The sequence below is a fragment of the Oncorhynchus nerka genome, linkage group LG6 (genome assembly GCF_034236695.1).
Source record: "Oncorhynchus nerka isolate Pitt River linkage group LG6, Oner_Uvic_2.0, whole genome shotgun sequence".
NCBI lineage: Eukaryota > Metazoa > Chordata > Actinopteri > Salmoniformes > Salmonidae > Oncorhynchus > Oncorhynchus nerka.
The window spans coordinates 20,920,527-20,941,892 of NC_088401.1; the positions used below are offsets into that span (position 1 = coordinate 20,920,527).

The following is a 21,366-nucleotide window of genomic DNA, read 5'->3' on the forward strand; positions in this document are numbered from 1 at the left end:
TGCTGTTATCCATGTTTGTACTTATAGATGTCTACCAGAGATGGTGTGGGTCATGCAAGGCTGTTCAAACCATCTTCAGAAAATTGAGGAGCGAATATGGAGATGACGTGTTGCACTTCAAAGTGGCAAAGGCTTTTTCAGCTACAGTCACCATCTGATTATGATAATGGTGCACTTTCGGTACCCCAATTGGTAACCCTCCATTAAAACTAACCCTAGCCCAAAATAATTCCTGCCTGTGTGTGCTCGGTTCATGATCTTGACCCTCATACCAGATCAGTAGCCTGGTCCTAGATCTAAGTGCCGTCTTGCCAGACAGCTGGGGTTTAGTGTCACAACCTGTGTCCTGTTCATTTGGGCATACAACTGAAAATATTTGAAAAATATTTGCAACAGAAAATGAAAAAAGGGTGTTTCCAGGTTGTCCCTCCATGTTTGTTTTCTTCCTTTTGGTGTGCAATGAAAGAACAGAACTTTTGTGTGGGCCTCTGGAGATCAATACCCTTTTCGAAAAGGAAACTGCAGTAAATTGTATTAAGTGTCCTGTTTAATTCACTTTCAGGGGGATGCTGACTGTTTGCTTGAGATAAGTTCATTTGAAGGGAAATGTCAACCGGTCTTCCTTTTCTACTTTGTAAGCATTGTGCTGTATAACAGAATCATTTTATTATCATGTCATGATCTTATATCACTGAGAGTCAAGTTACAGACAGTGTCATTTTTCATGCATCGGAACAGGTTGACAGGTTTTATGACATGTCACTTACCCACTTAGGCTGTGTTAGGACACATGTCATACATGTGTCATAACCATGAGAAGTGTCCAAAAATGTCCTGATGTTTGTTAGTGACATACTATTTTGACATTTTTGCACAGAGTAAACCTTTCATTTGGCTTTGTGGCCTGCTGTGCTGTTTCAGGGTGGTGCATTGGTGTCAATAGTAAGACAAGTCAATGGGCCTCTTCTACAAAAAACTGTGTTTGAACTGGTGGATCAAGAGAAGAAACAAGAACTTGGCTCAAAATGTAAGTGGTTCAGCAGTAAGGGATCTGCAGTCTGGTATACTGATTTGCATTTTGTTCCCAACACCAAACTTTCAAATAGTTTCCAATAACTTTTCTTAGTCGACTATCATCAAGCAAGAAAGAAGCTGCCATCCAGCCAGTCAAAATGACAACATAGAAATTGACGGTAGGATGCTAGGTTGCTGCTACATCGGTCTCCTTACTCTACAGACATATTTTAGTTTTGAGCTTTTCATGATATGAAATGGTTTGGGTAAGTTTGAATGGATGGGAATTTGAGGAAGTATTTTCTGCGTGTAATTACTAACCTGTTCATTCTCTCTTTCGTATCATCTGAGATCCCTAAAGATTGGAAAGCTGCCGTGGTCATCCCCCTCTTCAAACGGGGAGTTACTCTTGACCCAAACTGTTACAGACCTATATCCATCCTGCCCTGCCTTTCTAAATTCTTCGAAAGCCAAGTTAACAAACAGATCACCGACCATTTCGAATCGCACCGTACCTTCTCCACTATGCAATCTGGTTTCTGAGCTGGTCATGGGTTCACCTCAGCCACGCTCAAGGTCCTAAACGATATCATAACCGCCATCGATAAAAGACTTCAGTAGCAGCAGTCTTCATCGACCTGGCCAAGGTTTTCGACTCTGTCAATCACTAACTACTTCAATTCTCAGGCCGACTCTTTTCTCTGTACATATCAATGATGTTGCTCTTGCTGCTGACACCATTCTGTTTACTTCTGGCCCTTCTTTGGACACTGTGTTAACAAACCTCCAGACGAGCTTCAATGCCATACAACACTCCTTCCGTGGCCTCCAACTACTCTTAAATGATAGTAAAACTAAATGCATGCATTTCAATTGATCGCTGCCCGCATCCGCCCGCTCGACTAGCATCACTACTCTGGACGGTTCTGACTTAGAAAATGTAGACAACTACAAATACCTAGATGTCTGGTTAGACTGTAAACTCTCCTTCCAGACTCACATTAAGCATCTCCAATCCAAAATTACATCTAGAATCGGTTTCCTATTTCGCAACAAAGCCTCCTTTACTCATGCTGCTAAACATACCCTTGTAAAACTGACTATCCCACCGATCCCGGCGATGTCATTTACAAAATAGCCTCCAACACTCTACTCAGCAAATTAGATGTAGTCTATCGCAGTGCCATCCCCATATACTACCCACCACTGCGACCTGTACGCTCTCGTTGGCTGGTCCTCGCTAGATATTCGTCGCCAAACCCACTGGCTCCAGGTCATCTACAAGTCTCTGCTAGGTAAAGCCCCGCCTTATCTCAGCTCACTGGTCACCATAGCAACACCCACTTGTAGCACACGCTCCAGCAGGTATATCTCACTGGTCACACCCAAAGCCAACACCTTCTTTGGCCGCCTTTCCTTCCAGTTCTCTGCTGCCAATGACTGGAACGAACAGCAAAAATCACTGAAGCTGGAGACTCATATCTCCCTCACTAATTTTAAGCGTCAGCTGTCAGATCAGCTCGCAGATCATTGCACCTGTACATTGCCCATCTGTAAACAGCCCATCCAACTACCTCATGCCCATATTTTTTTGTTTTTGTGCACTTTTGCACACCAGTATTTCTACTTGCACATCCTCATCTGCACATATATCACTCCAGTGGAAATTGATAAATTGTAATTACTTCTCCACTATTGGCCTATTTATGACCTTATCTCCTTACTTAATTTTGCACACACTGTATACAGGTTTTCTATTATGTTATTGACTGTATGTTTGTTTATCCCGTGTGTAACTGTGTTGTTGTTTTTGTCGCACTGCTTTGCTTTATCTTGGCCAGGTCACAATTTTAAATGAGAAATTGTTCTCAACTGGCCTACCTGGTTAAATAAAGATGAAAAAAAAAAAAACCTACTATAAATCAAACAATATTTTATTGGTCACAACACATACAGTGCCTTGCGAAAGTATTCAGCCCCTTTGAACTTTGCGACCTTTTGCCACATTTCAGGCTTCAAACATAAAGATATAAAACTGTATTTTTTGTGAAGAATCAACAACAAGTGGGACACAATCATGAAGTGGAACGACATTTATTGGATATTTCAAACTTTTTTAACAAATCAAAAACTGAAAAATTGGGCGTGCAAAATTATTCAGCCCCTTTACTTTCAGTGCAGCAAACTCTCTCCAGAAGTTCTGTGAGGATCTCTGAATGATCCAATGTTGACCTAAATGACTAATGATGATAAATACAATCCACCTGTGTGTAATCAAGTCTCCATATAAATGCACCTGCACTGTGATAGTCTCAGAGGTCCGTTAAAAGCGCAGAGAGCATCATGAAGAACAAGGAACACACCAGGCAGGTCCGAGATACTGTTGTGAAGAAGTTTAAAGCCGGATTTGGATACAAAAAGATTTCCCAAGCTTTAAACATCCCAAGGAGCACTGTGCAAGCGATAATATTGAAATGGAAGGAGTATCAGACAACTGCAAATCTACCAGGACCAGGCTGTCCCTCTAAACTTTCAGCTCATACAAGGAGAAGACTGATCAGAGATGCAGCCAAGAGGCCCATGATCACTCTGGATGAACTGCAGAGATCTACAGCTGAGGTGGGAGACTCTGTCCATAGGACAACAATCAGTCGTATATTGCACAAATCTGGCCTTTATGGAAGAGTGGCAAGAAGAAAGCCATTTCTTAAAGATATCCATAAAAAGTGTTGTTTAAAGTTTGCCACAAGCCACCTGGGAGACACACCAAACATGTGGAAGAAGGTGCTCTGGTCAGATGAAACCAAAATTGAACTTTTTGGCAACAATGCAAAACGTTATGTTTGGCGTAAAAGCAACACAGCTCATCACCCTGAACACACCATCCCCACTGTCAAACATGGTGGTGGCAGCATCATGGTTTGGGCCTGCTTTTCTTCAGCAGGGACAGGGAAGATGGTTCAAATTGATGGGAAGATGGATGGAGCCAAATACAGGACCATTCTGGAAGAAAACCTGATGGAGTCTGCAACAGACCTGAGACTGGGACGGAGATTTGTCTTCCAACAAGACAATGATCCAAAACATAAAGCAAAATCTACAATGGAATGGTTCAAAAATAAACATATCAAGGTGTTAGAATGGCCAAGTCAAAGTCCAGACCTGAATCCAATCGAGAATCTGTGGAAAGAACTGAAAACTGCTGTTCACAAATGCTCTCCATCCAACCTCACTGAGCTCGAGCTGTTTTGCAAGGAGGAATGGGAAAAAAATTCAGTCTCTCGATGTGCAAAACTGATAGAGACATACCCCAAGCGACTTACAGCTGTAATCGCAGCAAAAGGTGGCGCTACAAAGTAAGGGGGCTGAATAATTTTGCACGCCCAATTTTTCAGTTTTTGATTTGTTAAAAAAGTTTGAAATATCCAATAAATGTCGTTCCACTTCATGATTGTGTCCCACTTGTTGTTGATTCTTCACAAAAAAACACAGTTTTATATCTTTATGTTTGAAGCCTGAAATGTGGCAAAAGGTCGCAAAGTTCAAGGGGGCCGAATACTTTCGCAAGGCACTGTATTTACCAATGCTATTGCTGGTGAAGCGAAATGCTTGTGTTCCTAGCTCCGACAGTGCAGTAGTATCTAACAATACACCACAACACAAATCTAAACGTAAAAGAATGGAATGAATAAATATATAAATATTGGGATGAGCAATGTCGGAGGCATTGATTAAAATACAGTAGAATACAGTCAATACATACAAATAAGATCAAAGTTGTGTTTTCAACAATGAACATGGGCATGTTTGTTTGCATGCAAGACAGATTTTGTGGCTGTTAATTTGGGGAATCAGTTTTCCCCTGTTCAATGCGTCATGAGCTTTATGCATCCTGCTCTACACCTCTAAGAAATAAACACCTGAGGGCGCCAAATACTTAATACTGGGGGATATTTTTCATCTCTGCCAACAGAAACACTTTATAATCTCATCCTTATTATTTAAAAACAAAAACAAATGGATGAAGAATGGATGCATTTATCTAATCCATCCCATCATTGTGGATGTATACATGTTTTGTCATTTTTGTTCCTCATATCATAACATTGTGAATGCCTGTCTGAAGACACCTACTGAAACTGCTGTACATGCCACAATTCTTTGTTCAACTTGCAGGTATTATATAGAATAGCTGTTCATATGTGAGATTAGCTGATATATACATTACAATTATTATATTTAACGTACAGTCCAATCACAGTAAATTAACTGGTATCAAACACATGACACACATGGTTCCCATGTGTTTGATACCATTCCACGGTTTCCATTCCAGACATTATTATGAGCCGTCCTCCCTTCATCAGCCTCCTGCGAGTCCACTATATTTAAAAAGTAATTGTACATTAGGTGAGGTCTTATTTTTTTGTATTTTCAATTAACCAACACCTTTAGAACAATGAAATATATTGTTATTTTCAAGTTGTATTGAAATGTCAATGTGATTAAGGTTAATGGGCACTTTTAGAAGATAGAGAAAAAACTCAAACCTGTCCTCTACAGTTTGAGCTTTTATTTTGAAGGCTGAAAACTGTAATGTCCATTTTATTATGCTGCCAGTAAAAACATGTGAAACTTTTTTGTAGCAGGTTGTTTTAGGATAATTTACGCAGTAGTTTATGATAATTAATGTAGCAGGAACATTGCCTTTTCTCATTTGGTTATGTCCCTCCTCCACCGGCTCTCCTTCCTCTCCTCAAACCCATTGGATGATAAAAGCCAAAGGTCCCACCCCTCTGACCTTCTCCAATGGGTTTGAGAAAGAGATGAGGACGCCAGCACTATGCAATTGAGCTCTTCCTCATGAGAAACATAAACGGTATGCAACCTATAGCAATGTACTAGTTTCCAGTGTCAAGTCCTCTTTAGACGGAGAAGCTCGTTTCAATTTTTTACAATACCAATTTGATCCACACGTGGAAACACGTTTCGGAAATGAGCAATTTTGCCCTACTGTTTTGTTTTGCTTTCTCAACTTTGTCCTCGTGCACAGCGCTGAAGAGGAACGACGAGCCTATTATCGGTGAACTTCTGCATCACATGACTAAGAAACTAAAGCGTTACATCATGTATTTATTATAAATTGTTCCCTATATCATTAACACTGCCTAATAGATGACTGAGTTTAGAACGTTGCATAACTAGTTCGACCTCTTCAAAGTCCGGTCTGATATCAAAAACATCAACCATATGGCTACAATTAGTCCTCAGAATGATAGGTACTATTATATAAATGTAACCCATTCGGAGTAGGCCTAACTTACCGTACAGGTTCTTCTTTCCAATCAAATTAATATTTTATTACATTAAATCTTTTTGTAGCTTTACTGGAAATACGTTAACTTTATTAAACTCATTGTAACTCACTTCCAAAACTATCTGCGATTTCCTAAGGTGTTTTAGCGCAGGAGGTATACTCGCCTCGATCGCAGAATGCGTCTTATATAGCCGCATCGTATGTCAAGTTCCTGGAGTCTGCTGGAGCAAGAGTCGTCCCTGTGATGTAAGCTTCATGCAGATTGATAATGAACTATAGTTGAGCACTTAACAGCTTTTCAAATATTGTTCTGAATATCTCATAACATTTGACTGAATAGACCTAATGTTAATTTCCCAACTACTTTATTATGAACCTCTGACACACTTTTCTGTGATTTCTACAGGATAAATAAGACACTGGAAGAGTACAAAACACTGTTCAACTCCATTAATGGGTAGGTGTCAACTATGCTATTTGCTGTACAAGACCCACTGTTGTGGTGTTTTTGTCATCTTTTTCCCACTTTTATTTCTTTAAAAAAAATGAACTACATATTTCCCCCCTGTAGAATACTCTACCCTGGTGGAGGTGTTAGCATCCTCACATCTGGGTATGCAAAGGCTGCTAGAATCTTTTATGAGCTTGCCATAGAGGTATGACATGCGCCTTTTGATACTTGCACATATTGTAGAGCTTCGTTTTAACTTACCAAATATGTGGGGGGGAAAAACCTGTTCTTAATCATTTTTTGTTGTTGACTTTTTAGGCCAACTCAAGGGGTGACTATTTCCCTGTATGGGGCACGTGTCTTGGATTCGAGGAATTGACGTACCTGACCAGTGGAAAGATGCTTCTGTCCCACACCAATACCAGTGGTGTGGCATTGCCACTGGTGTTTACTAACAGTATGTTTTATATGTACTTGCGTGTATCACCATGATACAGACATAAGAGAAAAGCATCACTCATCAGATTTGACCAGAATTACATTTCCCAAATGGAACCGGTTCACTTATCCAAATGCTGCAAGAATGCACACAGCCTCACCGAAACAATAATCTTCAACTTGAAGTAATGTGAAATTCTTTCACTTTCAGGATCAAGAGAGAGTAGGATGTTCAAGGGCTTCCCATCAGAGCTCCTGGATGCACTGGCCTCTGAGCCAATCACTGAAAACTCCCATAAATGGAGTCTCACTTTGGCGGTATGTGCATTGTGTCTGTGTACAATCACCAAGTGATCGGCTTTTATGTATCCTCTGTAGCATTAATTGTGAACTATTCGTGCAACATTGCAATCCAGATTTATAACAGCAATGCAGACCTTAGGAAGTTCTACAAAGTCCTGACCACAAGCAGTGATGGGATAAACGAGTTTGTGTCAACTATGGAAGGTAAAGCACATTGTTCTAACTTAGCAAACAGTAGTATATATACAGTAACTTATACTGGAACATGTACTTACATAATATAATTTTCAATGATAGGTTCATTGTTTTCTCTGTAGCATATAGCTTCCCCATCTATGGAACCCAATGGCACCCTGAAAAGAATACATTTGAATGGACAAAGCCGTACATTCCACACTCTCCATTGGCTGTAAAGGTTACTTTCTTCATGGCCGATTTCTTTGTCAATGAAGGTAGTTATAGTAATGTGTTGCAAAATGTCACTGAATCTATCGTGTTTGTCTCAATATGTAGCTTGATGTTATTGTAACATGGAGAGTTCTTGAATGTGCCCCCCTTGACTGAACCATGAAGGGTGTGGTCAAGATCAAACTCCACCTGTTACAATATGTTTCAACCACTAATCTATGCCACTGCTTTTTTCATTAACAGCTAGAAAAAACTTTCACAAATTTGAGGATGAGGAGGTGGAGAAGAGGGCACTGATATATAACTACAATCCTGTGTACACTGGAATCAAGTCAGCCTTTGAACAAATATATTACTTTTGAAATGAGTGTCTTTTTGATATTTTAGTAGAAATTGTGGACAAATATTGAATTTTAAAAGCCTGTTATTAATAACTATTGATTTTTAAATATTAATAAAGACTTCCTGACTTGCCAAAGATGCCCTCTGTGCATCCTCTGTGACTTCTAGGAAGATGTTAACCCACTTAACCCCAACATTTCTCCAAGTTCACCATCATTGTAAAACTCCCACATTTTCAGGTCAACTCTGTTACTTGAACTGAACTCTTGATTTTTTTCCCCCCTGAGACATTGCATATCTCATTGTCAAGTCAGTGTAAAAGCAGGTGAGCTGGTTCTACTCTTTTAACCCATGTTCTGGTGTTTGGTGGTGAAAAACTGAGCAGGTCGAGCACAACACTTCAACCCTGTTACCCATAGATGGTCAGGCTGGAAAGGTTATAACAATGTTTTTTTTGTGAAGTTTGAATTCAACTGCCCATTCCCCCCCGGTCACAAAGAAATGTATGGCTGATTTAAGATAAGGTAGTCAACCCTGTTACTTTATTTGGCACCATAGTTTTTTATTTAACCTCTTGAGATGGGGAAATTTGTTTCATTAAGTTGAACATGTGCTCTTTATGACAATGTTAAAATAAGTGAAATAAAATAAATCAAACTTCTCAAAAGGAACCTAATTGGTGGAACGACCCAAATTATTGTTCTTAATGGTACTGATATAAACCTACAATCCTGTTCACTGGAATCAAGTCTGCCTTTGAACAATATTACTTTTTTGTGAGTATGTAATTTAATGTTTATTTCAATAATTGTAATGGTATTTATGCGGCAACACTTAGATGTACATTTCTGTAAATTAAAAGCTTAATGTTTGATTTGTATATTTTGGATTAAAGGTTTTACAAAGAAAGTAGGCTAACTGAGAACAATAAAGTTGTTCGTATGACTATGGATGTCTATGTTTTTGAACAAACCAAAAACAATCTTATTCTTATATTATCCAACAAAACAGTTGGTTGATTTGTGTAGCTTGAGGATGAAATGTTTTTCTATTAAACAATTCAAAGCAGAGAGAACATTCACAATTGTGCAATAAGAACCAAAATAGATAAACTACTTTTTATTCTAATATTTACCCCCATGCCACAGTTGTCTCTTGTACTATTTTGGGTCACTTGACAAAAGTCCATCTTCACGTTCAATCTCCAGTGTCAGAAAGTTCACCAGAGCCACTGACGATAGCAAAGTCCACTTTAAACTCAACCCAAGGACAGAAACAGGAGAACAAAAAGAAATGTAACTTTCAAAATGCATTTATGCACAAATAACACTCAGATATTAAGAGACTAAAATGACATTTGAGTAACATTTACACATCAAGCTGACGAGACTGGGATCTCAATCACGATACTACTGTAAATGTAATGCCAGTATGGAACATTCAAGATGTCAAAAAGACTATTTTGAAATGGAGCTATCGAAGATCGCATTGAGTTGCAAATAACTTGATAACATGCATTGACAAAGTAACAGGAATGAGCATTCAGATAAAATGACAAATTAAAAATGCAGACTCGTGCCTCAAGAATTCAAATTTTTAGAATTCCTTTTGTATTTCATAGTGTAAAGATTGTGATAATGATTCTAAGCTATTAATGACCTTATATACACAAATGTACTACTACTACTACTTTTGGCCATACAACACCACCAATTTTAAAGTGGCACCTCAAACCCACCCATGGGTTTGAATTGTAATACTGAGAGGGGTTGGAATGCCACAACATTTACTAAAACATAACCATTTTATGTGGTCGTTAGCCAGACAAACAATTTCATTACCATTTTAACATCTGTAAAATAATGTAAGGATACATGCAACTACTACTGTTTACAACCATTTTGGAAATTGGTTATATTTGGAACTAGAGAAGACCATTTCTTACTTGACATAATTCCATACGTACTCTATGACAACATTACAAAGTGTTCAAAGTTCAGAGTGAAGGTTTAACCATCAGTAGTTGGTGCCATGGTCAACAGAACATTTCTTTACAATGATCCATGTTGTATTTTGTTTTCACAAAAGGAGTCCATAAAAAGGACCGCTTGCTCCCAAAGTAAGGCACAGTGACTAAAGTATATTATGCTTCGAATTTCAAATGACTGGAGGAGAACGATTTGCAACAAAACCAAGACAAAGTGAATCAAGAACAAACCTGATTCGGTTCACATCCTTTTTATGACATGGAAAAATGAAGACTACACCATTTAAATACATACTTGAGGCTACAAGAAGATTCCAAGATAAACTTGAACACTGAAAAAACAAAGTATCGATGTCCAAAGAAGGGAATGTTTAATGTGCTACTTGACAAAGGGACAACAGACACAAGCACAGTCCGACATGAAAAGGTCTCTTCACGATTTTCAAAATAGGAGCATTCCCTTCTCCACAGACACCCACACCCCAGACACTGGGCTGGAGCCAGTTTGACCCGTCAGATACCATGTGGAGTCTGTATCTTCGACCACAAGTTTGTGCTATTAAGTCTCCCCTCCTCACTGACTGGTAAAGTTTGTGCTATAGAGTCTTCCCTCCTCACTGACTGGTAAAGTTTGTGTGTGGATTTTGATGTTCCTTCCCTCCCACCAGTTGTTTGGAATCCAAGGAGCTTGTCCTTTTAAACATAAAATGACCAGAGAATGCCTATTCCTGGCACCTTTTCAACACGTTCCAGATATGACATCAGCTAGTGGTCCTTCATCGTAATGTATTCATTGTGTCGATGTCAAAAAAATGGCTGCCGATAGTCTCTTGTGGAGTCGTGCTGAATCAAAAGGTGAGGGAGAGGAGAAAAACTGAGGATGAGGAGATAAGCAAGCGTCTGCAACGCGGCAGTCTCAGGGTTGATCTGCAACGCGGCAGTCTCAGGGTTGATCTGCAACGCGGCAGTCTCAGGGTTGATCTGCAACGTGGCAGTCTCAGGGTTGATCTGCAACGCGGCAGTCTCAGGGTTGATCTGCAACGCGGCAGTCTCAGGGTTGATCTGCAACGCGGCAGTCTCAGGGTTGATCATGTGGAAAGCAGGGGAAACACAGAAGGTGAAAATTGGAGAAAAAAAAAACTAAAGAGGGTTGAAACCAAGAGAAGGTTGCATATTATGTGGATTGTGAAACCAAGTATGGGGGCTGGAATTGTGCTTAGGCGTAGACTGGAGCTCTGTTTTGGGGTGTTGGTTTTGTCTGGGCTAACCCTCTTCCTCAATTTCCTCCTCCTGTCTCTCCTCGAACACCTTGTCCGGTAGCCGGAAACACTCCTCAAAGAAGTTGACCAGCGACTGGCTGAGGTGCTGCTGCGTGGCCTCGCTGTGGATGAAATGGCCCTCGTCTGGGTAGATCTGAGGGGGAACACAACACACTGGTCACCATCCATCCATTCATATTGCTCTGGATGTACATGCAGCTTCATGTAGATGCTATAATAAACATGTTATTATTATCATCATCATCTAAGCCCCTTCAAAGTACACTATATATACACACAAAGGTATGTGGACACCCCTTCAAATGAAATGGATTCGGCTATTTCAGTCACACCCGTTGCCTACAGGTGTATACTATCGCACACACAGCCATGCAATCTCCATAGACAAACAATGGCAGTACAATGGCCTTACTGAAGAGCCCAGTGATGTTCAACGTGGCACTGTCATAGGATGCCACCTTTCCAATAAGTCAGTTCATCAAATGTCTGCCCTGCTAGTGGTGCCCCAGTAAACTGTAAGTGCTGTTATTGTGAAGTGGAAACATCTAAAGAGCAACAACGGCTCAGCCGCAAAGTGGTAGCCCACACAAGCTCACAGAACGGGACCGCCTAGTGCTTAAGCACGTAAAAATGGTCTGTCCTCGGTTGCAACATTCACTACTGAGTTCCAAACTGCCTCTGGAAGCAATGTCAGCACAATAACTGTTCGTCGGGAGCTTCATAAAATGGGTTTCCATGGCTTTGCAGCCACACACAAGCCTAAGATCACCACGCGTAATGCCAAGCGTCGGTTGGAGTGGTGTAAAGCTAGCTGCCATTCAACTATGGAGTAGTGGAAACGCTTTCTTTGGAGTGATGAATCCCACTTCATCATCTGGCAGTCGGACAGACACATCCGGGTTTAGCGGATGCCAGGAGGACGCTACCTTCCACAATGCATAGTGCCAACTGTAAAGTTTGGTGGAGGAGGAATAATGGTCTGGGGCTGTTTTTCATGTTTCGGGCTAGGCCCCTTAGTTCCAGTGAGGTAAATCATAATGCTACAGCATACAATGACTTTCTAGAGAATTCTGTGCTTCCAACTTTGTGGCAACAGTTTGGGGAAGGCCCTTTTCTGTTTCAGCATGGCAATGCCCCCATGCACAAAGCAAGGTCCATACACAAATGGTTTGTCAAGATCGGTGTGGAAGAACTTGACTGGCCTGCACAGAGCCCTGACCTCAAACCTACTGAACACCTTTGCGATGAATTCGAAGGCCGACTGTGAGCCAGGCCTAATTGCCCGAACTTCAGTGCCCGACCTCAATGGAGGAATGGAAGCAAGTCCCCGCAGCAATGTTCCAACATCTAGTGGAAAGCCTTCCCAGAAGAGTGGAGGCTATATTAGCAGCAAAGGGGGGGACCAACTCCATATTAAGGCCCATTATTTTGGAATGAGACGTTTGACGAGCAGGTGTCCACATACTGAATTACTGATGAGGCCTATTCAGTCAACACACAGTAAAGCATATAAGGGTAAGGGGACCTATGACGCAGCGATGACCTAAACTCTGACTTCTAAATGCTCCATGTCTTAATGGGATTAGTTGACCCTGTTAAAGCAAGCCTAGTAAAAGGGGAGTATAATCTCATTAAGTGAGATGGGGGGTCATTGTGAGGTGTAATCCCTCAGCTGGTGTGGGGTTACACAACTCCTTGGTTTAACAGTTCTAGCCCAAAATATGCCCCCAGAGAAATAGAATGCCTAGAATGGCCAAATCACTGGGATGCATTTTGGATTAGCAAATTAGCAATATATCTGCTTCCCATGATACATTGGCTTGTCTGTTCCAGTTAAATTGGTGCACCTTATTGATGGTAGCTATTCTATTCATCCCATTTCTACATGTCATTCTGGGAAGTACCTCTCACCTGTAGAGTGTAGTTTGCTTTTTCATTGATCAGCTGGGAGATGAATTTAGCTGTGTGCTGGAAATGTACTTTTTCTGGTGAGAGAAAAGGAGACCAACACATAACATCTTATTGTTAAAAACATAAAAGCATTTTGTTAGGCTAGAAAGGTTTTCAAGGATCTCATACCATCTGCTGTTGGATGAACAATCAGAAACTTCTTGTCTAGGAACTGTGATGCCCTGTGTGCTAGATTTGCCATCTGTGGAGAAATTACATAGATATTATATTTTATATTTATGATACACAGTATTACACTGATGTTATATTACAAGCCAATAGAAAAAACACAGCTCATACATGAAGTTCAAGTGAAGGCTGAATAAAGAAGGCATACCGCATATGCTCTTGGGTCAGGCTTGGGCATTCCCAGGTATCTCTCTGAAAAAGCTGATGCTGGAAGAGAGGTTGTCAAAAGGAATCAATTCATTAGATCCTATCAAGGGACATAGTGGTTTCAAATAATAATAAAATCCAGAAAATCACATTGTAGGATTTTAAATTTATTTATTTGCAAATTATGGTGGAAAATAAGCATTTGGTCAATAACAAAAGTTTATCTCAATACTTTGTTATACAGTGGGGCAAAAAAAGTATTTAGTCAGCCACCAATTGTGCAAGTTCTCCCACTTAAAAAGATGAGAGAGGCCTGTAATTTTCATCATAGGTACACTTCAACTATGACAGACAAAATGAGAAAAAAAAATCCAGAAAATCACATTGTAGGATTTTAATGAATTCATTTGCAAATTGTGGTGGAAAATAAGTATTTGGTCACCTACAAACAAGCAAGATTTCTGGCTCTCACAGAACTGTAACTTCTTCTCTAAGAGGCTCCTCTGTCCTCCACTTGTTACCTGTATTAATGGCACCTGTTTGAACTTGTTATCAGTCTAAAAGACACCTGTCCACATCCTCAAACAGTCACACTCCAAACTCCACTATGTGCAAGACTAAAGAGCTATCAAAGGACACCAGAAACAAAATTGTAGACCTGCACCAGGCTGGGAAGACTGAATCTGCAATAGGTAAGCAGCTTGGTTTGAAGAAATCAACTGTGGGAGCAATTATTAGGAAATGGAAGACATACAAGACCACTGATAATCTCCCTCGATCTGGGGCTCCATGCAAGATCTCACCCCGTGGGGTCAAAATGATCACAAGAATGGTGAGCAAAAATTAGTTGAAGTGTACCTATGATGAAAATTACAGGCCTCTCTCATCTTTTTAAGTGGGAGAACTTGCACAATTGGTGGCTGACTAAATACTTTTTTGCCCCACTGTACCTCACACACACATACCTCTTGTTATACCTCAATACACAGCAGAAAATACTACAGATGATGTTATGTGCAGCTGTAGTTTTCTTTAAAACTCCTTAACGATGAGTATTCATTCTTGTCAGATGAGCTCTCAAACACATCCATCTTTTCAGATAGAAACCATAGTCTGAGATGAACAGAGTCATAAACCCCCACACCTGCTTCTGCTGTCATCCACACTTCCCTCCCAAGTATCACTGCTCTCTCTCACATAGGCACATCTGTCTGGCACTGTAGTGTTGGCGTGGGAGGGGTGTCTGCTCCATCATGTTGATAAGAAGCATTTACACACACACACACACACATACACACACACACACACACCTTACCGTATAGGTCAAAGTCCGTGATGGGTGAGAGGGCTACACCACATTTCACCGGGGAATCCTCGGCGCTGAGTAACAGGCTGGTCACATAGCCTCCATAAACCTGAGACAGACAGACAGACAGACAGACAGACAGACAGACAGACAGACAGACAGACAGACAGACAGACAGACAGACAGACAGACAGACAGAGAAAGCAGAAATCCTATATCAACACAAGGCTTCTCTAACTGCTGCCTACAGACAGATACCCATTTCAAGCTCAGTTTAAAGATTGAGTTTGGAGACCCAAGAGCAGTAGATCATTAGCCTGGTCACAGATCTGTTTGTGCCAACTCCTATGGTCATTGTCATGCTATTCAACACATTGAGCACAAACAGATCTGGGACCAGGCTTTTTGACAATGCCCCTGATAATGAGTAATATGAAATATCCCATGTCCATTACTGCAAGTTGCAGCTTCCTCCATAATGTATGTTTCCTGTTATGGATGATTAGTTCCAAATAATGTTTGGCCTTCTGGACTCTCTAATACACCAGCATACCCAGTAGGAGGACTTGGCCAGAGGCAACAGAATTAAGCTTCTCTTCATGAACATCCTATCAGAGGTGTCAGAATCTATTAAAACTATATCTATTTGGTCCAAAGGTAAATGTTGAGCTCGCAGCACACATCTGATCTGTCTTTTTCCTATGTATTTTCAACACACAATTCCAGCAATGCAGTACATAAGAAAACCACACAGAGTAGGCATAAACACTGTAGCTGTCATTTACAGCTTGCACTTCAGTTGAAGAGTGTAGCTGGCAATCTTAATATGATACTCAATATGTTGATATGAACGAGCAAGATTCAAGAGCATCCCTAGTGATTTCTATACTTAAAACAAGGGTGGTTAGTTAGCACATCAGAGTTGGCAGATAGATACTGAACAATACAAGGGGTTCAAGTGAACATTATCCACTTCAGATGTAACTACATGCAACCAATTAACATCATAATTATCAGGAGAAAAAAAGTATCTTACTTTGCCGAAAGCTCCAATCCTGGTCTTGTCAACGTAGGGCTCTTTAGATATTATACTGAAATGCAAGAAATTCGATTTGGATTACTTCATCTAAGAATGAAGACTTCCTGATCCTGAGTACCCCTTCCAAGTGTTTCTGCTCAGTTATTTTGCTAGCTGTCCATGTCAAGGCTCGTTAGCACCCGGCTGTAATATAGAAAGGAGAAAATCCTGATTTGGCGAGGTACAGGCCGGCGGATCATAACAATAATTTAGCCACACACTTTATAGCCTCAGCTGCCTAAACGTTAGTTACCTAAGAGTGTGTGAATAAATTATTTTTCCTTTACACATGTCAAATCACTACACATTTCCAGACCTCTGCCGATTGGCTGCTCTTCAGTTCATATGACAGTGTTAGGGCAGTATGTCTTGTGACAGAGAAGTCCAAGGCCTCACACTTCCCATCATGGATTTAACAATGGTGGAAACACCCTCCAGCAATTATTACACCAATCCAATGCTTTTAAATCCATGACTGCAAGCGCACCACTTAGGAGAAGGGTGGAGAATCAGACTGCAGTTGAAGGTACCTACCTGAGGGCCTCCAGCTGGTCCCTCTCCTCGAACACGCCCAGCTTCCTCTGGACGCGGTGCAGCAGGTTGGTCCCCTGGAAGCCGCTGCCCCGCCCGTCGAAGCGTACCACCATGGCCCCGAAGCTGCTCACCAACACTGTGGCCCAGTCCATTTGGAACAGCTCTGATACCATCTGACCACCGGGGGTGCTGTCACTGGTGACGAGGGAAGGCGGCATGTTTAGTCCTTATTAACCCATCATTCTCACTCACTCACTCCCTAAAATAAATAACTACACATGCACACACACACCTCTCACGGTCCCTTTTAAACTGGAGGTGTGTCCTCATACAGCAGATATAGAGAAAATGACACATTGTCTTTATAGTAGTGCCACTTCATCCAGAGGTGAGCCAGGGTGAAAAGACAGGGACTGAAGAATCTAGTCTAGTGTGTGTTTCACCAACCTGCAGGCAAGGGCATGGAGTGAGATGGTGTGATAGTGGAGGAAAGGAGAGGAGGGTTAATTAAAGGGGGAATGGAGACCTTTTCATTGGCAGCGTAATTACTGGTCGTGCGAAGGAGAGAGAGTTGCCACATCTCTGCCTTAGATGAATAGCCCTGATTAAAGCACTGAGTCGGAGGGTAATTATCTCTCCTGATGAGGCAACCTGTCCATGGCACAGAGGAGGTGAAGACCTCTGTGTCAACAGCTGATGAGAAACTGTGGAGATGGATAGCTAGCTTTTATAGTAGAGCAGGTGTGTGTGTGTGTGTGTGTGTGTGTGTACTCACACGAGGAGGAGCAGAGGATAGTGAGATGAGTCCACAAAGCTGGCAGGTTTGAGGATCTGCATCGTTAGTGCTACACAACAAGAGAAAGTGATCAGTATGTGTCACACCCTGATCTGTTTCACCTGTCCTTGTGCTTGTCTCCACCCCCCTCCAGGTGTCGCCCATCTTCCCCCATTATCCCTTGTGTACAGTGAGGGAAAAAAAGTATTTGATCCCCTGCTGATTTTGTACGTTTGCTCACTGACAAAGAAATGATCAGTCTATAATTTTAATGGTAGGTTTATTTGAACAGTGAGAGACAGAATAACAACAACAAAATCCAGAAAAACGCATGTCAAAAATGTTATAAATTGATTTTAATGAGGGAAATAAGTATTTGACCCCTCTGCAAAACATTACTTAGTACTTGGTGGCAAAACTCTTGTTGGCAATCACAGAGGTCAGACGTTTCTTGTAGTTGGCCACCAGGTTTGCGTGTGTGGGAGGCTGACATTTGGCAACTCGAACCTTCAGCTCCCTCCACAGATTTTCTATGGGATTAAGGTCTGGAGACTGGTTAGGCCACTCCTTTCCACATGTGCTTCTTCTTGAGCCACTCCTTTGTTGCCTTGGCCGTGTGTTTTGGGTCATTGTCATGCTGAAATACCCATCCACGACCCATTTTCAATGCCCTGGCTGAGGGAAGGAGGTTCTCACCCAAGATTTGATGGTACATGGCCCCGTTCATCGTCCCTTTGATGCGGTGAAGTTGTCCTGTCCCCTTAGCAGAAAAATACCCCCAAAGCATAATGTTTCCACCTCCATGTTTGACGGTGGGGATGGTGTTCTTGGGGTCATAGGCAGCATTCCTCCTCCTCCAAACACAGCGAGTTGAGTTAATGCCAAAGAGCTCCATTTTGGTCTCATCTGACCATAACACTTTCACCCAGTTGTCCTCCGAATCATTCAGAAGTTCATTGGCAATCTTCAGACGGGCATGCATATGTGCTTTCTTGAGCAGGGGGACCTTGCGGGCGCTGCAGGATTTCAGTCCTTCACGGCGTAGTGTGTTACCAATTGTTTTCTTGGTGACTATGGTCCCAGCTGTCTTGCGATCAAGATCCTCCCGTGTAGTTCTGGGCTGATTCCTCACCGTTTTCATGATCATTGCAACTCCACGAGGTGAAATCTTGCATGGAGCCCCAGGCCGACGGAGATTTGGCAGATTTGACAGTTCTTTTGCGTTTCTTCCATTTCCGAATAATCGCACCAACTGTTGTCACCTTCTCACCAAGCTGCTTGGCGATGGTCTTGTAGCCCATTCCAGCCTTGTGTAGGTCTACAATCTTGTCCCTGACATCCTTTGAGAGCTCTTTGGTCTTGGCCATGGTGGAGAGTTTGGAATCTGATTGATGATTGCTTCTGTGGACAGGTGTCTTTTATACAAGTAACAAACTGAGATTAGGAGCACTCCCTTTAAGAGTGTGCTCCTAATCTCAGCTCGTTACCTGTATAAAAGACACCTGGGAGACAGAAATCTTTCTGATTGAGAGGGGGTCAAATACTTATTTCCCCTTAAAATGCAAATCAATTTATAACATTTTTGACATGCGTTTTTCTGATTTTTGTTGTTGTTATTCTGTCTCACTGTTCAAACAAAACTACCATTAAAATTATAGACTGATCATTTCTTTTGTCAGTGGGCAAACGTACAAAATCAGCAGGGGATCAAACACTTTTTTCCCTCACTGTATTTATACCTGTTTTTTCTGTCTGTTCCCAGTTTGTCTTGTTTGTTCAAGCCTACCAGCGTTTTGTCTCAGCGCCTGGTTTTTTACCTTTACCTTTGCCTGTCCTGACCCTGTACCCGCCTGCCTGTCTCTGAGCCTGCCTGTCATCCTGTACCTTGACCCCTGCCTGCCTTGATCTGTCGTTTTCCTGCCCTGTGGTTACAATACACATGGTTACTTCACACAGTCTGCACTTGGGTCTCATCTTGATTCCTGATAGTATCTGTAATGATATGATTATACTGCCACGACACAATTCTCATTTGTTCATCAGCTTCATTATCTGTTCATCTGAACAAAACAGACTTTAAAAGACAGCTCTGCTGTTGAAATCTCCCTTAGCGTTAGAGTGGAACATAACATACTGTAATCCTCCATGGTGATCTCCTTGTATTCCACGTGGGGCATCTGCATGGAGTCCAGCCTAATCCTCAGATTCTCATTGGTCTCCAGGTCAAACACCTCTGCAGTGACAAACATCATGGCCTTAGTCTATGGCTGAGGTTGCTATGGCTACCATGGTCTAAGGGCACGTACTGTAGATGTTCAAAGGGGATTGTGGAAGAATGTTGGTCTGGAAGTTGTGATGAAGCCATGCTTACAACAAGAGCCATAACAGAAGAGGACAGAGGGAAATGACCAGAATGCAGAGACATCCCTCCCTCCCTCCCTGCACTGACACACCGTGATAAAGACAGAACAACAATGTAGGCTGTAAATATCAATGAAGACTTCAGAATGGCTGGCTACAGAGAGACGAGCCTTAAAGAGGCTTATCTTGGCATGCTGAGACTGAGATTGGACTAGTAACAAAATGAGTGGGTGTTTTGGTCGGGGAGAGAGTTCTCTCCTGACTGTCTGACTGGTTGTAAGAGGTATTTCTCTTTGACCTTGTCTGTGTGTGTGTGTGTGTGTTCGCTGCAGAGTACACACTTTACAGAAAATGCATCCAGGTTGTTATTCCCCCCACAACAGCATGTACATTTCAGAATAACTTTAAGGGCTCCAGTTAGAAAGCAGAGTTCCTGCCAAAAGTACCTTTAGTTTTCTCCCTTGGCCTCTAAACTTAAATATATGCAGTAAAATATGACTGCAGAGTAGGCTATCTAGTCCCCTTTGTACACATAGTTGTGGCTATTCTTCCAAGTGTACATGCTGTAACCAGCAGTAAACAAACACGGTATAGTCTTTCATTACAGTGGGAAGGTCATGTTGTTATGAGGACATCCATCCAGCTAGGTAATGTAATCAGTATGGCTGCCAACACTGGGCAAATGCTGTAAACAGTGACTCAGCAGAAAGCAGAGGTGGCCTTGCTGTGCTGTCTAAGTCTTGGTATGCTGTGCCTGTTTGATGAGGTCACACGGCTGTGGGTGGTCATATTGTGAATCAGGAATGGAGGGGAGGGCATTAATTCTGTGGTCTGTAAATGCTCGGTAAACAGAGATAGATACAGATGTTTACTTTCTACGGTGTTAATAAAGAACTGTATTTCCGGGATGATGTTTATTCATGAAGAGGAGTGGATGTCCTACAGGTGTGTTTGTGAGTGTGTCCTTCTCCCCCCCGATGGTGTCCCTCTAATGCTGAGTGTCCACTACACAACTTTCAAAATCCTAACATGGCTGAGCCTCTCACATTAAGCGACCATTTGTAGTGTTGTCTTGCCAACGCAGTGGTGTGCACACTAAACGATGTGGCAAAGACGGGGGTCACACACTACCAGATTCTTCAGTTGGTCGTGAGGATTCTCCATAACGCCACATTCTCTTGCCAAAACAATGATGTGATTAGATTGTTAACATACCGTAGCTAGAACGAGCTGTGGCTCAAAGCTGCCTCATAAGTTTCCAGTCAGACATTCCCGCTTGCCATATAGAGTTGAAATATCTAGCAACATTTTTAATTGAATAACATTGCTGGTGAACTTTAGAGCTGTAACGATTTGACACTTTGGGGCTTTGGTTAAAGACAAATACAAACCAGTAGTAGTCATTGTTCCTGCTCGAGAGTCTACACATTTTGAGTGATGTGAAACAACGTCATCTCACTGGCTTCTTCTCTGGCGAGCTCTCATT

At 41.7% G+C, this 21,366-nt stretch overlaps 2 protein-coding genes across 3 annotated transcripts in view; one reads left to right on the forward strand and one right to left on the reverse strand.

Moving 5' to 3' along the window:
* The first annotated feature begins 5,815 nt into the window (after window positions 1-5,815).
* On the forward strand, window positions 5,816-9,221 carry LOC115130168 (gamma-glutamyl hydrolase-like). 2 transcript variants are annotated; one of them, XM_029661013.2, is made up of 9 exons: window positions 5,816-6,097; window positions 6,469-6,577; window positions 6,738-6,788; window positions 6,903-6,987; window positions 7,101-7,239; window positions 7,432-7,538; window positions 7,637-7,727; window positions 7,841-7,975; window positions 8,175-9,221. In XM_029661013.2, the coding sequence occupies exons 1-9, from the start codon at window positions 6,010-6,012 to the stop codon at window positions 8,291-8,293; spliced, it is 924 nt and encodes a 307-aa protein (XP_029516873.1). In that variant the 5' UTR covers window positions 5,816-6,009; the 3' UTR covers window positions 8,294-9,221. The 2 variants fall into 2 exon arrangements, with proteins under 2 accessions (XP_029516873.1, XP_029516874.1); XM_029661014.2 differs by lacking the exon at window positions 5,816-6,097 and adding an exon at window positions 6,104-6,293.
* A 289-nt stretch (window positions 9,222-9,510) lies between these two features.
* LOC115130169 (dipeptidyl aminopeptidase-like protein 6) overlaps window positions 9,511-21,366 on the reverse strand; it is a 297,134-nt gene continuing 285,278 nt past the window's right edge. The window contains exons 18-26 of the mRNA XM_065019378.1: window positions 19,654-19,752; window positions 17,520-17,589; window positions 16,745-16,939; window positions 16,169-16,223; window positions 15,142-15,241; window positions 13,828-13,886; window positions 13,620-13,692; window positions 13,452-13,525; window positions 9,511-11,673 (exon numbers count right to left, since the gene is read on the reverse strand). Coding sequence (XP_064875450.1) covers window positions 11,524-11,673; window positions 13,452-13,525; window positions 13,620-13,692; window positions 13,828-13,886; window positions 15,142-15,241; window positions 16,169-16,223; window positions 16,745-16,939; window positions 17,520-17,589; window positions 19,654-19,752 — 875 coding nt within the window. The 3' untranslated portion in view covers window positions 9,511-11,523. The remainder of the gene's footprint in view (window positions 11,674-13,451; window positions 13,526-13,619; window positions 13,693-13,827; window positions 13,887-15,141; window positions 15,242-16,168; window positions 16,224-16,744; window positions 16,940-17,519; window positions 17,590-19,653; window positions 19,753-21,366) is intronic.